Here is a 16,807-nt window from a genome sequence, read left to right as displayed (position 1 = left end):
AAATGCGCGCGCATTTTAAGTAAGAAACCCACAGTTGTTTGTAAAGACACTTTCTCTGTCCGCGGCAGTCTTGGCGTCGCCCCCTCGGCAAGCAACCGCTTACTGCCACCATGGCCTGATCGTAAACAAACAAGTTCACATGTAAACATCAGTGTAAACAAGCTATGTGGGTAGATGTGAGCAGCCGAGAAAAACACAGCTACATGACACAGACCAATGGATCGTTTATACCCGGGTAAGTTTGTATTTATGATGTAAATAAAAGTTGGGTTGAACACGAAGGGTGCGAGTTCAGGGCAAATAGTATTTTTATTCATATCTTCAGATATATACCTATAAGTTAAATGTAATTACCTACTTAGGTAGGTACTCGGAGGTTTATAATCTTTCAAATTTTATTTTATAAAAATAAGTATTTTTTTATTAAAAAGTAAAGTAACGATTGTAGGTAAGTAGGTACAGTGGGCCTGATAGAAAATGTTTAGGAAGGAAAAACCTCCATCCACCATTGTCATTTCTATGTGGCGCACTGGACTTACTATCTCTAAGTCTAAGATGAGGGTTCCATTATTTTGAGGTGGGTAAGAACCTAAAAAATACCCAGTTTCTATTTCTATCGGAAACGTCTCTTATACTAAGTTTAACTCCACATGGCACGAACGAACGTTAAGGTTCCACTATCGAGATTGAGATGTTGCCAAATCGGTAAGTTTGTCTACTAATGTAATAAGGAGTTTTCCTTGATATATTTATATTTCCCCATTTTTTCTAAATAAATCTTTTCTCTACTAAATTAACTTCAAAGGATGTCACTTTCTTCGACTGTTTGTGTTATTTGCATGCGAAACACATTTTGAAATAGTTTAAACTTGCCTTATTTGTTATTCAGATTTCTATTGTTTAAGCTCTTTAAACTAAGTATCGCTCAGATACATATGTAGGTATAACTTGTTACGGTGAAAAAGAATGCTTGTGCTTGATTTGTTTAAAGAATGAATACGTTTTGATCTTTCAATATAGGTATACTTACTTTTATCATAACGAAGCGATGTATGGTAAGTAGGTAGGTATATTCCATAAAATTAGTGAGTACATTTTTAATTCGAATGTATGTTCGTTCATGATAAGTAATTTACTTAAAAACCATTAAAAAACTAAAATTATACCTAAGATAAAATTAGTTTTAATTAACGAATAATTATATAAATTACAGTCCCCGCATAAGATCAGTCTGCGGGAGTAACTTAAAATAAGTTTATTAAGGTAGGTTTTGATTATTTGACCAAAATTGATCAGATCACCCAGATGGCTATCGCCTAACTTCCTCACTGTTACTAGTATATCTATTTGACGCAATAACACACATACCACACAGACTAAATACACCAAATAGTTCACATATGAGCCAACTGAAGCAACCCAACCCATGAAAAATGGTGAAAGGGCGCCGCTTGACGTGACCTTTATTAACCTAAATGTAACTGACAGAAAAATCGGAAAATCATGTCTGGCATTTGATAGTGCAGCGATTATATAACTTGGAAGGTCGATTTTGTAACTGAATTTTAATATCTACTAATGGCACTGTACAGAGCGGACACTGTCCACAGACTTCTGGTTTCGGTTTGCTTATAAGAACTTAATGCCGTGTGGTTCCCGGCACCAATACAAAAAAGAATAGGACCACTCCATCTCTTTCCCATGGATGTCGTAAAAGGTGACTAAGGGATAGGCTTACAAACTTGGGATTCTTTTTTAGGCGATGGGCTAGCAACCTCCCAAGTAACAATTAGGCGCTAAAGTAAGATTTATAATAAGTCTATAAAAGCGCTAACTAGATTCTAAAGTGGTTTATGGGTGTAACAAATTAGTGTTAGAGCGCGCTCTAACCCTACTTTACCCCCGAATTGGGCACAATTTTTATATTACTTAAGGTTGTATAATGACGGTATACAAGAGTTATGGTAATTGGCTAAGAGGTACAATTAGTGCTATAAGAAAGTTATTATAGCGGTAACAGGATCTCTTAGCGATACAAGAGGGGTAAATAAGCGTCAACTGACTCCTTAAGCGGTACAGTAGAGATACAAAGGCGTTAATTATATTTTCAAGCGCTAAAAGGGAGGTAAATAGGTGTTTTGTAACGGTCTGAACGCTATTCAAGATAATTAAACTAATTTTGTGATCTAATAATAAATAATTTTATTTTCAATGGCTATAAGTTTACGACTAATGATTTTTATATTAAACAAAAAAAAAGTGATATTGTATGGTGAGAAAGGAAGCATATTTTTGCTGCGAAGGGAAGTACACTGTGAATATGTTACATATTTATTGGCAAATAATTCGAGCGCCCGATGTATGTTGTCTATTTACTGAAAACTTTTCCACGTATTTACAACAATTTTTGTTTATTTTGGTTGCGACGCCATTGTCAAAAACAAGTAGTCAATATAAGAAATACAGTAGTGACCTTAAGCGCTATTACTTTACCTTTAGTCACAAAAAAGTAACAATAGACGCTATAGGATCTGTTATAGCGAAAAATTATACTCCTATTTGACTTAAGGTAATGCAAGAGAGTTTTGTATAACTTCAAGCATTTGGTTCTATATAAGATTAAATAAACACTATTGTAAGGCTGGTAGCGCTTATTAACGCTATTGTGCAACTTTAGGTTCTTGTAAAGAGTTTATTATCACCTGCATAGCACTTTTGGAGGTAGTAGCTAATTCTTATTCTTATTTAGATCTTAGAGTTCTAAGATTCACTTAAAGCTATAACACAAAATGCTGTGCATGTACAACAGTGTTAAGATTTGCCATAATACATCCATAACCTTTAAGCTCGCCTAATTGTCGCGCTTGTAACTCTGTATTATAAGTAGAAGTGATATACGTTACTTGGTACGCCACTTTATCGCCAATAGTCATAAGTGTTGCTACTGTAATGCCTTTGTAGCCCACTAAGTAACAAAATAAGCTCTAATCGTCGCCTAAATGTTTGTTGGGCTGTCACTAGTTGAATCTCAATTCTATCATTAAGCCAAATAGCTGAACGTTGGCTCTGTCTACCCCGCAAGGAATATAGACGTGACCATATGTATGTATGTCTTGGTTTGAATCTATACTTGGATTAAAGGGATTGTTAAACTTGTACATAAACGTCTATCTAATCTACTGCTAGCGTCTCCTGAAGTAAACAAGGAAGCTGTGATGTGTTACGTAGGTATGTTTAAGCTGGCAGGCTAAAGGGTCACAGATGGCTTTGCCGTCTCCGTCGAACTCAGATAGAAGGGCAGATCGAATAAGACTTGGTTTGCGATGCAAAAGATGAAACAAAAGCTAAAATTCTGGAAGTACGCCAAAGACTAGCCAAAAGAAGCGCAAGAGCACTACCTACCTTTTCTAGAAAGGTTCGTAATTTTTTTTGACACTCAAAACTTTAGTATGAGATAATTGAACAAGGAAAACGTAGCTAAACCGAGCAAACCCTTGTTATGTAATCAAGGTTAAATAAGAGAAGGCACTAATTTCCCATTATCTTCCGTGTCTTTGATTACAAGACGAAGTAACCGTGTTACATCGTGGAAGACTTCCGTCTATATAAGTTACTATAGCATAATAGCAACCTCGCAGGACAACTAACTTTTCACATTATACTTACTTACAACATTTTTTTCTACGATTTTTAGAGATAACTTTTTACGTAATGTATCTAAGTGTTAAGGATGTATCAAGCAATGATTATGTCAAATAGTAGATAGCAGTAAGAATGTGAACTAAGTAGATACTGACTTAATTTCGCTACTAAGGAAGTAGGTAATATGCTTACCTAAGTAGTTAATTTAAAACAAAAGATATTCAAATCTTTCTCAGAGAGATAAGAATCCGGAGAAGGAAATAATTTCATTTTACGAGTAGGTACATTTTAAATGGTAGGTATTTGTAATTATTGAAAATATATGTATATATATTTTTTTAATAATTTTAAATAACTATATCGATCATCATTTCATTGAAATCTTAGAAGCCCAACTCACTAAAAGAACTAAAATAAAACCTACGAAAAAAAACTTAGAAACTATCCTATTTTATTCAAAGTGAAGACAAACTTTTACCATCTTTTATTACTTGCTAACGATCGTTCGTGTTCAACTTTGCCATTAACTAGTATATAAATGGCAAACTTTTGTTCCCGCCATAGAACAGATACTTCAGTAAGAAAGTATGTTCAAAGGTATCAATTTTTATCTCGTTAAATTGACATAAAACCCATACCTTGGTACTTATTAAAGACAACAGATTTTTATTTTTATTTGTAACAAGTTTAGGAGAGACGTTGTGAGTACCTACCCGTAATCGTCGAATATGCATGAAAAGAGTAATGAGTGTGGAGGAAGCGGCAGAGGTCTATAAGGGTCGCAGAAAGTGGAAATCCATAGTCTCTGCCTACCCCAATGGGAAACGGGAGTAATTGAAGCTACGTATGTATGTAACATATATAGACTAGATTATTAGAATACCTAATTTAAATGGAAGTAATTTGATTAAGCTTAACTTTTTTAATAAAGATAATCTATTTTCTTTTGAAAAATAAATAGGTTGGTCATTGACCCTAGCTTCGACACTCCTAAATTCATGTATCCAGGTCAAGACTATTTCTTAATGACCATTTCACACGTTGTTTAATATAAAACTGTGGGAATAACATGACCTGGTAAAGCTGTTATAAAATAAAATTAAAATAGTTTTAGTACATTTTCACTGCTACACGGTATAATAAACTCTATTTTGTATCGCAGAATTGTTGTACTTAGTGAGAAACTTATAAACTGAATTACCTAACTTCATCACTGGTTTAGAAGTATTAACGTGAGATAAACCTGCCTATCAACGCTACTGTTATCTTTGTATTGCTGAAATTTAATAAGGAAGAAACTTAATTTCTATCAAGTCCATAAATGTTCAAAAGATATCGAAATGTTTTCTCATATTGAATAGCTAATTAAATTAACTTTGCGTTTCTATGCAAAAACTCTATTTATAATACTGTATGAAAGTGATGAAGAGGGAAAACAGCATAAAAAATACCTGGAGACGCCACTTACCTGCATAATTCATGGGACATTAATATTCTATCATCGAGTTAGCATGAACACTTGCATTTTGCATGTAAATCGGTGACGTAAATAAAGAAAACTATCGACATTGCTTGGTATTTGCTACAGTTGTCAACACGTTACAGATTTGTTGGAATATTTTTGTTAGTCATGTAATTTTTATTTTAAATAGCTTGAATTAGAGCCATAAAGTAAGAATCGGGATAAGTTCTACTAAAATAACTCTTATTACCTAATAACGTGTACGGGCCTGTGAGTCTTTGCAAGACTGTTGGCTCTGTCTACCTCGCAAGGGATATAGACGTGATTGTATGTATGTTACCTAATAAACGATAGGTGTACAAAATAATATAGATAAACATAAAATTCTTCTGTTCTGTCGTATTACTCAAAAAACCCTGTAACCTTCAGCGAACGTTTAAAAAAAGTTATACTGTAACCTTGGGGTCGGATCATGTCAATCGATTAACTCATTCCATATAAAAATGTGTGTATTTCCGTAGAATCAATGGCATGCAGCACGCAAGATGGAAATTCCTGTGCAGGGAATGACAACCATTGGATGGATTTCAATCTTTAATGATTGTGGTAGAGGAACTTGTAGGTACAAGCCCTTGTGGCACGTTTAATACTTACCTCAAAATTAGTGAATGCACCGTTTTGTAAATATGATGAAAGTGTGTCACAATAAAAACCGCCAGTTACAATCGGTAGCCCAGCCTGTCATCTATAAAATAGGAAATCAAATCTGGTTGATTTTGATCACCCAGGTTTGCCATTACATGATTTCAGGATACAAAAATGTGGAATTTGATCACCCAGGAGATATCACCTGGGATCAAAGTGGAATAAACCTTATCTGAGTACTAAGTAGAAACCATCAATATTTTTACGGAACAAAGGTACTAGCTAACCAAGCGCTTGGCGCCTAGCTTTTAAGTTTCTTACAAGTAGACGTAGATAACGTATAGTAAGTATCGACAACCTACTGGCACAATGCCCACATTCCCTTTGAAGTTCATTGAGTGAGCGCCGCTCCTACAAACAAATCGGTAAAATTAGGTAAATTCTTCGATGACAGAATACCAATCAGGAACTTTATTACTACTTAGAATGCGCGAAGTCTATTAAAGTAGATTAAAATGTATGAAAATTTAAAACTATCTTTAGAAAGTCACCTCCGTTTTTACGGGTTAACAACGCGTGCGTGTGACCCCGGTTTTATGATTTAAAGCGGCTACAGTGTTACGGCGTAACCGCAGAAAAAAACTGAACAGAACCATAGACAACTATTACATTTTTTGGATGATAGTTTATCCAATGTGTTATCTAATTCAGAAAATAAAACACGCAACAAACCAAAACGTCCTACGAATGACTAAAAATAATTAGTCAAACTATCAGTGGCTAAACCGATCAAATATTTACAAGGAGATAAAGATTACTATTGGAAGAGATTTCTATTGATATAAGTAGTTCCTTTGTACTAGAATTACCGTATTAAATGCTCCTGTATATAAATTTGTGTAATACATAAATAAATAAGATTTTCCGAGCCAACTCCATTTGGGGTTTGAAGACAACTAAGTACTTGCTGAGAATGCAACCGGGAATAATTACCAGTGATACCAAGAGAGCTAATTTAAAATTTAAATACGTACAGTTGCATTGCATTGCACAAACCAAAGCCAACTTTTCTAAACCGCTTTACACATAAAAGTTAGTAACCGTTTCACAGATAAAATGTGCCTACCCTGCATACTCGTAAGTCAAGCTAGACCCAACAAGTGTATGTATAATTGCCCACATAAAACGTATGACAACTTCGGTACGCGTCAATGAGACAAAATCCATTAATTCGTCTCCATAATTTGTCCTGTTGATTTCCTAGCATATAAAGCATATCGTTCTAGGTACCAACTTAGAACTAAGTAGTTAGGTAGATAAATGTCTGGTTACAAGAGTCTACTTAATCGTTGATGGACAGCCCCCTATTACCTCGTCTGCTTATCGCTGCATGAAATTGCTGGATAAATTGCGAAACATTTTTCCTAGCTGCCATCGTTCATATTTTCGATAAAATGTGCCAAATTTATACCCATCTGGGATATTTAAGCTAGTCCGAGATGTAGGTATGCAAATCAAATTTATTTATTTATTATTGAATAAACTATATACATTGTAGCTAGACAAACGCAACAAGCAACGCAAAAAACACACTAGGTACTTATTTGAATCTCAATTCTATCATTAAGCCAAACATTTGAATTAGGCCTATCAGTATTTTCAAGACTGTTGGCTCTGTCTACCCCGCAAGGGGTATAGACGTGATTTTATGTATGTATGTATGAACCTGAGTAATTAAGTACATCACTCTGTTAACAGTACGTACAGAATATATGTAGAAATCCACAAAATGTGATTCCACAAAAATAACTCGTTCCCGGAGGGGTAGGCAGACAAATAACTTTTAAAGTAACCAATTTAGGTACCTTGAAAAATTCATATCGCATCTTTAAGAATATTAGGTCAAAACAGAGTAATTCCTTAGAACAGTTCCGAATCAATGCAGTGTATAACTGGTAGATTATTCATGAGGCAATTCATTTCTACTGCAGGAGTTAATTACTGATAAACAGCGTAGGTAAGCCATTACAGTTATCTCGGTATTCGACGTAGTGAGGCCGCACGCGGGAACTCCGTACCTGGCACTATTGGGTTTGCTATCTCCATCATTATAACATCGATATATAAACAAATGAAGGCGCCAAGGTGGTACCAACTTGACATAGAAGACAGGATAACTTGAAACTTGTCTTTTATTTTCTACTACCTACTTGTTTCGATGTACAAATCCAAAATAGATTTAAGAATCCTGACCCTCTATAGTTTGTTTCGTGGTTATTAACTAATTAGCTTTTACACGCAGCTTTGCCCGCGTGAGCTCCGTTTACAAAAAGCGACGTATTTAATGCCGTCTACAAAAAAAAAACGACGAAATTAGCACAAACTACAAAAGAGCAACGAATTAAACACCGCCTATAAAAAAATAAAGGTTATTCATAAATCCCACACAAACTATCGTTTTAACAAGGATGACAGGTAGGTACCCTATCGATGTCCTTCTCCAGACTCTAAATCATATACGTAATATTTCAGGTAAATTAATTCAGTAGATAACTCGTGAAGAGGTAACAAACAAATAAAATTACTTTTACATTTATAATTTAGTTGGGTCTAAGATCTTTTTAGGCTGACCAAATAATCGCGTTATTGTTATAATGAAAAACATGATATCAAATTGGTCAACTGAAAATAGTCTTGTCTTGTTAAGCTCGTAATACTACCCGCATGAATGGTAGGTATAGCCTCTTAATCTATACTTAATATACTTAATTACTTAATAATATTATAAAGCTGAAGAGTTTGTTTGTTTGAACGCGCTAATCTCAGGAATTACTGGCCCGAATTGAAAAATTATTTTGCGTCGAATAGACCATTTATCGAGGAAGGCTTTAGGCTATATAACATCACGCTGCAACTATAATAGAAAGAAAGAAATAATGGAAAATGTGAAACAAACGGGGAAAATTATTCATCCTTGAGGGCTTCAATGATGCCGGACGAAGTCGCGGGCACAGCTAGTTCATCTATATTTAACGCGGTAAACAGGACCGTTTCGTTGCGTGATCACATCCATAGAACTTCGTCACTGAACTGAACAAACTTTCAGAAACTTTTTGCCGGAAAGCAAAACATAGTTATTAGTTTGCATCGGCATCAAGCGACGTTTTATAAGCAAGCGGTCGTGTCAATTGAAATGGAAATTGGTAACTAGTAATCGGGAATATCAACGATACCTATATTTTCATCTCATTAAATAGATATAAAGGGAGATAAAGACTGAATCAAAGAAAATACCATCAAAATAACATACCATGAATTCAATTAAAAAAACAACTGATAAATACGACACTTCAGACGAAAAATGCAACATCTACTGCTCGGCATTGCGAAGAAAATGTACAAAAACGCGATTGATTAACTATTTTGAAAACAAAGTCCACTGCAGTTGGAAATAGTAAACAGTCGTGAGAAATAAGTGGTGCGAATTCCTCGTACACGCGTATTATTTGAGGAGACAATGGCCACGAGGGTCGCCGCCCTGCTTTCCATCGCGTTTCTCGTGGATTCTCTGCCTACTCCGAGAAGGTGCTTGTTGCATCAGAATAAGTGTGAGTTAACCATAATCATTTATTCCTTGAATTTGGATACAATGTAGGTCTTAATTATTTATGTACAGTTTTTGTGCACACATATTCTACCTCTCAAGGCGTCGGAATTATATAAGTACATATATTTTAAATAAGCATAAAAATAATTAGCGTATAAAGGCTCCGTCTAATTATGATCATTTTGTCACTATTTCAATGTCAAATAAGAGTAATAATAAATTAGTCTAATTAAAGTATTAATTAAACAATAAAAAATAAATAAAATTGAGAAAGAAAATAAAAATAAATAGATAACCTTCATCAAACGTCAAAATATGATACAGTCAATCAATTCAGTTAACAAATGTTTAAAGGTGATTCAATTGCTTAGTCGGCGTACCGGCTTCATTGGTAATCGGGTGATCATGATAACATGAGTCTGTTATCATGATGGCTGAAAACGTGTGTCCGTTCATAACTGCATAAGTTCGAATTATATCGCAGCCATGTAGGTACACGGTACAAGTCAACGGCAGGGAAGCATGATCCCCTTTTTTATGACATCAATAGGACAACTTTACCAGCAGACGAATGTACGTACATCAACTTGATATTAGAAATAACCAAGAAAATTCCACAGACAATTAATTTATTTGATAATTTCAGGTGTTTCTCACTGTCCGCGTCAAATGCATCCATATCACACAAGATGCGATAAAGATACTATGTCGCAACGCACTTGTGCTTCTCCACAAATATACAGCATTGGTAAGTAATGCCCGTATTCTATCGCAAAAGCAAGCCTAATGATGGTCGAAATAGACTCCTTTTTAAAATAGGTTTGCCTTTTCACCTTTTTCTTTCTCCTGCAATTTCTGTTCACATTCTCACAGGAAATATTTTACGGGAAATACAAAAATTGTTGTAGGTATATTTAACAGAGTTAATTTTGAACTTGACAGTATATTCAAACTGCTCGCAGTAAGCATATCCAAAGAACGAACCTGTATTTTAAAAGACTATATTGAGCCTTATGCACATGTTTTTGGTTATTTTGACATTCAATTATCGGCTAAGCGGATTATAAAACTAGAAACTGATAGGAGAAAGTGATTATCACCCCTTTACCCTTGACCTTTACCTTGATTGTCCAAGTATCATATAAATGTTTTCAAATTATTTTAGGTTATTCCTGCGGTTGGTCGCGCTGTGATTGCAACGGCGAATTGTTGTACGACGAACTGCAAGGGTTCTGCGTGAAGCTGACAGAGTGCATGATGTTGAGGAAGAAGAGGAGGAAGAACAAGAGACGCTCGCAACAGCACAGGTCCCCGAAGAGACTGCGGCTCGAAGACGAAGACGACTTCTTTGACAAGAAGTTGCAAATTTAAGAACTTGTTTTAAGTTTACTTAGTAATTTATAATTAAATTTTAATAAAATGATGCCGTTTCTTATTATTTTTTCTACCATTTCCCTGGATACAAAACTAATTTGACGGCCTGTTTGGTGCAGTTGTTCGATTCTCGTCACTTGAAAAAAAATCACGGGTTCGATCTCCGATCAGGTAATGATGGAAAAAGAACTTTTTCTGTATGGATTAAATATCGTATCATTGAGTAAGTATCGCATAACACACAAGTCTCGTGCTTAACTTGTCCAGAATAAAAAAAATATATGAATAAGAAATGAGAATGAAACTAAGGTTCTTTAAGCCGGTGAACTATCCAGAAAAATCACATAAATCTGAATTAACAGTCACCAGAAATTATCGAAACAATGTTAGCAGATAATGATGACGATACGGACTGAAATTAGAATTCATGGTAAAAAAAACCTCCCAATATAAAATGACAATTGGTATAGCATTCGATGAATTGAAGAGAAACAATGAACAGTTACAAGAAAAGATATAAACAAAAGCAATAAAGACAATAAGTTCCAAACAGGAAAGTAACAGGAGACCTCCTGTGCCTCTGATCGACTTGAAAATCATTTCAATAATAGTACAACTGAAAGACAGACATGCTCAACGCTTTTTTAATTATATTCGCGTGTTGCATTGATGTTGAGGCGTCCTATTATTATGGAAAGGTGGGGAAAGTAGGGTGCTTGTCCTATAATGGAACTTGTAAGTACATTTTCACCTCAACTATTATTCACGGATTTTCAATTCGGTTTAAGAGTTATCGTGTATATTGTTATATTATTGTTTATTGTGTAGGTATATTGTTACCTTTAGATTTAGTTTGTTGTGAAAAAGTTTATCTGTAAGATTGCCGAGAAATAAATATAAATCATAAAAAGAAACCATATTTAAAAGCCAATCTATGAATCTCAATTCCATCTTAGCTTCGATACACTATCAGATATCGATGCAAATCTTCTAAACGTGGTCGCTTTGACTCTTGTAATTTTGGCCCTGTTTTCACCGTATGGAGATAAAGTGATATGTGAGTTTGAAATAACATTCGTATTTATTTCTCTGAAAGCAGCTTTTGACATTATGAACATGCATGCCAAAAGACTTCTACGACCAGTAATTTCAGATATCCGTAGTCTGTCAGTCATTAAATACATAACTATTGATTGATTGAGATTTTTACATTTTGATGGTGATGATTTTAGGTGTAAAAGAATGTCCAGAGAACATGCACCGCGTAAACAGCGAGTGTCGTCCAACGCCTTCGCAGCGGACATGCGACGAGCCAGTCCCCAAGTCCATGGGGCCAATCTGCGGATGGTCGCGGTGCGATTGCGACTTCCCTTTCGTCCTACACCCCGCATCTGGCTACTGCTTCGCGTATGAAGACTGTCCGTGATTTAATAATAAACTATGTAAAATAAGTACTTAGTTTTTTATTTTTCGTCAAAATTCTGCCTCAAAATAACAATATCGTTGCGGTAAGGTTTCTCAGTGGTTTCTCAATACGCTGATTATGTATTTATTTGTTTTGTTAATTGTGAGAACAATTATTTTGAACAAGGATTAGGTTGTTTAAATTTTGGCACAATAAATAAAAAAAAGAAATGTTTTTTTTCAGATTTGCATGCATACTAACCATTGAAACTTAAAAATATGTTAGTGACTTCATTTCTATACGACTCACAATTAATTTCTAAAATAAATTACAATCTGAGTTGTTTTTTTTTTCTATGATACACCCTTCCTTTATAACACACCCTGCATAAACTGCTTCGCGTAAGAAGAATACCCGTGGCTAACAGTAAAAATAAAAACGAAAAAGTAAAGCCGTTTGTTTCTTTGTCTGTGTCTTTGTATTATATTATTTAATCGACGATGAAGGTTACCGTTTAACTTTCTTGTTTACTAGAATAAATCTTATTTTTAACTTGCCATTACACGATTGCTATATTCCAACAGCTTAAGGCTTCGATGCTCAATCAATTTACTGGAAATCTCGACGTGATGTGATTTTGATTGAGTTTGTTGCGTGGCGTATTGGTGAAATATTTTTGATGGATGTTTTAGCGAACCGTATAGTAATATTTTAAGGATAACTATTTCACTTTTCATTTACCATGAAATTCAGAATCGCTCTTGAGCCTAGGATTTGACTCACAATAGTTCCTTACCAATGTTAATTATTCTTAGTTTAATTTTATTAAGTACAAATATATCTTACTTGTACCTTTGTATTGTTTTTTTATAAGTATTTAACGTTATACCTACTTACTTTGACTGGAAGAAATCCCTCTGCAATTGTTTCTGCCATATAATTCCATTAATTTGTTATGTACGATAAAGTATTTATAAACAAACAAACTCGGTTAAGATCAGATTTATATCGGCTAATTAAATTCCAATAAAGTGATGCCGCTTCTTATTATTTTTCTTACCTTATTCCCGTTTACGAAACTAATCTGATGGTCTGTTTAGGGTAGTTGTCAGTTTCTCGCCTCTGAAAAAAAAACTCAACCCATGACGGGTTGAGTTAGTATCGCTTAACACTAGTCTGGGGTATGTCCCGTATTAAAAAAAAATTGAATAAGAAAAAATGTTTATGTGTTTTATTGTTCCAGGTACACGGGCCACTGTCCTATGCTGAAGTTTCGTTTCGGAAAATGTTACGGTGATAACACGAGACAAATCCTCAGGGAAATCCGATCCAAAGGACTGTTTAAGTAAGATAACATTCACATTTTCAGTCCTTACAAATACGTATTTAAAAATAAATGCGGTCTCCATTTAAGTGTTCCTTTTGATAGACGAAAACTGTTCGATGTTTCAATATTCGCATTCGGCCTTTGTAACCCAGTGTAGTTCTTCGCGTAACCTTAGATTTTTCTTAATGCCGTGTTTATTTGACAGAAAATTAAAAAAAAAACATCAACATAAAGGTTTTAATCGGGTATTATTCTCTTTTAGCTGGTTTTTCATTCGACAACTTTAATATTCGATAGATAACTGGCAACAGGGCAAAAAACGAAAACAGTGTCAATTGTGATTTTCTCGCTGCTACATTAGGTACTTTTTTTTGCCGTATTGAGATTTATCTAACAGATAACTTTTATGCGCCGATTGGAAAACTAGCCCTTAGTATAACAACCTGTCAAATAAAGATGCAATATGATAACGTTATGGTGTTATATGTCAACCATTGCTGCTGCATACGATGTCACATTCCAATAGTCAACTTTTATAATCTTTATTCTGAATTCTATGCTGTTTTTATTTCTCAGAAAAATAATATGTTTCAGCAAACCACTGGAATACCGCAAAGGGGACAACTACGAATTAGAAAACATGCCGCGGTATGAGAAACCTCAAAGAGACGTATACGACGGATTGTACAATAGACAGCCGGCCTATATGACTGGGTACACAGGATATGTCCCGGGCATGAACTTCAGGTATATTTATAATGTTACCACAATTCGCATTCAACATAAAATACTGGGTGATTAATGCAAATCGCATCACATTCCCAAAAATTTCAATTGATGAAGACGGATAAAAATAAATAGCATTTAACACAAATTAAGGAGATCGGATAGCTAAGGGAGATAAGTTTCGCCAATACTTTTGCTTGCAGAACGATATGAGAGGCGAGAAACACATGTTTCTCATCTAAGGTATATTAAAAAAAGTATGTTGTTTGTATATCTGAGCATCATGTTTAAAATCACTACGAGTCTTGTTTATTTTGTACATAAATACGCGTTTTACGTATAAAATCTGCATATTTCAAAATTTTGAGTATAACACAAAAAAAAATCCATGTTTTAGATATGGAAAATCATACGGTCGAGCGGCTGACGACTGCATGACGGACTTCACAGAACGACAACGTGACCTGAGACGTAAAGCGGATTACAACAAAACCTACTCGAGATCCAAGAGCGCGCCAAAGATGGAGACGATCCACTCGCGAGACGAAATACGACGCGATCTCACTCGATTTAGAGAAATAAATAAGTACAAAGGTAAATTTCAGACAAAATATTTCAGTTTTATTTTTAACACAATTTTTGTGTTTTATAGTAATGAAGACGCAAATTTGGATCGCTTTTCTTAGGATAAGTGCTTGACTACGCTTTTGACAGCGGAAATCGAAGACTGTTACTTTGCATAAAAACCAGTGGTGCTATGTTTTTTGCCGTTCGGCATAAATGACTAAATATTACAAGAGGGAAAAGGGCATAGTATAAAATACTTATCACGTTCTTATTTATGCACTAGATATATTTAATTTTTATATATATTGTGAAATAATTTTAAAAAAATACCTAACGAAATCACCAATAAAACATAATGAAAACAAAATGATACGAGCACAACATATCTATCATCTTATTGCGAAATGAAATGGTAGCTCCCAAGGACCTATCATAGATCCGCTGATGTTTACATTTTTCTTTTTTCAGAAAATACAATATCACCTGAATTTCCACCGATAGCCGGATACACCGGTCATATCCCACGAATCAAAGGATCCGAAGCATCCCTTAGTCAACGATATCACTGCGCAGCCAAACGTGGTTTAGAATTAATCAAAATGGAGAAGGAGAAACGGAAGGAATTGCAGAATGCGGACGCTAACATAAGATCTATTCTTAAAACACCAGAGAGGAAATACTCTTACTTCAACTGGGGATAGCATACGGGTAGAAGGATGTTCTTTACCAAGCGCAGATGAGCATTCTTCTATAAATATATATATAAACTCAACTCCGTGTGGTTCCCTGCACCAATAAAAAAAAGAATAGGACCACTCCATCTCGTTCCCATGGATGTCGTAAAAGACGACTAAGGGATAGACTTATAAACTTGGGATTCTTCTTTTAGGCGATGGGCTAGCAACCCGTCACTATTTGAATCTCAATTCTGTTATTAAGCCAAATAGCTGAACGTGGCCTATCAGTCTTTTCAAGACTGTTGGCTCTGTCTACCCCGTAAGGGATACAGACGTGATCATATGTATGTATGTATGTATAAACTCAACGAAGACGGTTAGTAGTACCATAATAACATACTACCAATATTAATGCGTCACATTTATTCCTAAAGAGTTAGACAGGTCTTCGAAAGCCAAGTTCATCTGAATGGCCTAATAATGCAATTAAGATTCAGACAGTGACAGGATACTAACCCATCACTTTAAAGAAAATAACAAGTTCATGATGTACTATTTCAAGTTAATTATGGTACTATACTGTAGTATCATTTGTACCATTGATGATTCTAGTGAATGGTACAACCATAATTCTGAATAATATAAGTAATAATAGGTTCATATTATTCCGAAATCCATGGGTACGACTGAACAAGGAAATCTAACAGTATTTTGTCGTATGTCAATATTGCATATAAGGAAGTGATAAATGCAATAATTTTGATCAGTTTGTTGATGATAAAAAGTGAAATACAAAACAGATGTAGTAATTAAATGTTAATATCTTCATACTGTTTTTGAATGTTCTTAACACAGCTTAAACAGCATTCAAAGAGTATTAAAACTATACTTCTAATTTGTCAATGCTATTGCTGTTAAAATGAAAATTTATCTAACATGGAACCTTATGCAACCTGAAAAACTGTACGTTAATAAAAACATTTTATTGCACCAAAAAGAAAAACACTTGGAAAAAAACAGAAGAAAATAAACACCAAGAAAAGGCAGCCTTATCGTTAATGCAATCTTTTCCAGGCTGTGGTCTTGGGCAAATAAAAACAAAATTACTGACAAGCAACTAATCAAGTTTCTGATGGCAAAAATTGCTTTGAAAGTTTTAGGTAATTAAAGAATCTGTCTTTTGAATTTCTACTTGGCCTATTTTGAAAGATATTCATTATATTTTTTTGGTGTTGGTCTTCCAGGTTGCCTATAGTTCCATGGCTGTTAATATCATCTGAGATCATTGATTTCAATAGTTCAAGATCAATAACAGATATAGTGAATACAATATATCATTTGTTGTTGTTTAAATTATTAGCTTAGAAATAAAAGA

General features: G+C 34.6%; 2 protein-coding genes across 2 annotated transcripts; both read left to right on the top strand.

Annotated features, from left to right (window-relative positions):
* Positions 1 to 53: 53 nt before the first annotated feature.
* Positions 54 to 16,806, top strand: LOC106136685 (ciliary microtubule inner protein 2B). Its single transcript, XM_060946599.1, has 5 exons — positions 54 to 235; positions 13,379 to 13,480; positions 14,057 to 14,209; positions 14,586 to 14,782; positions 15,224 to 16,806. Exons 1-5 carry the CDS (start codon positions 165 to 167, stop codon positions 15,454 to 15,456), a joined length of 756 nt encoding a protein of 251 aa, XP_060802582.1. The 5' UTR covers positions 54 to 164; the 3' UTR covers positions 15,457 to 16,806.
* Positions 9,186 to 10,779, top strand: LOC106136684 (uncharacterized). Its single transcript, XM_060946694.1, has 3 exons — positions 9,186 to 9,357; positions 10,003 to 10,104; positions 10,522 to 10,779. Exons 1-3 carry the CDS (start codon positions 9,267 to 9,269, stop codon positions 10,725 to 10,727), a joined length of 399 nt encoding a protein of 132 aa, XP_060802677.1. The 5' UTR covers positions 9,186 to 9,266; the 3' UTR covers positions 10,728 to 10,779.
* Position 16,807: the final 1 nt, after the last annotated feature.

This window comes from Amyelois transitella, chromosome 11 (assembly GCF_032362555.1).
Source record: "Amyelois transitella isolate CPQ chromosome 11, ilAmyTran1.1, whole genome shotgun sequence".
Taxonomy (NCBI): Eukaryota; Metazoa; Arthropoda; class Insecta; order Lepidoptera; family Pyralidae; genus Amyelois; species Amyelois transitella.
Note: the sequence above shows the minus strand (reverse complement) of the source record. Positions and strands in the feature narration are given on the sequence as shown.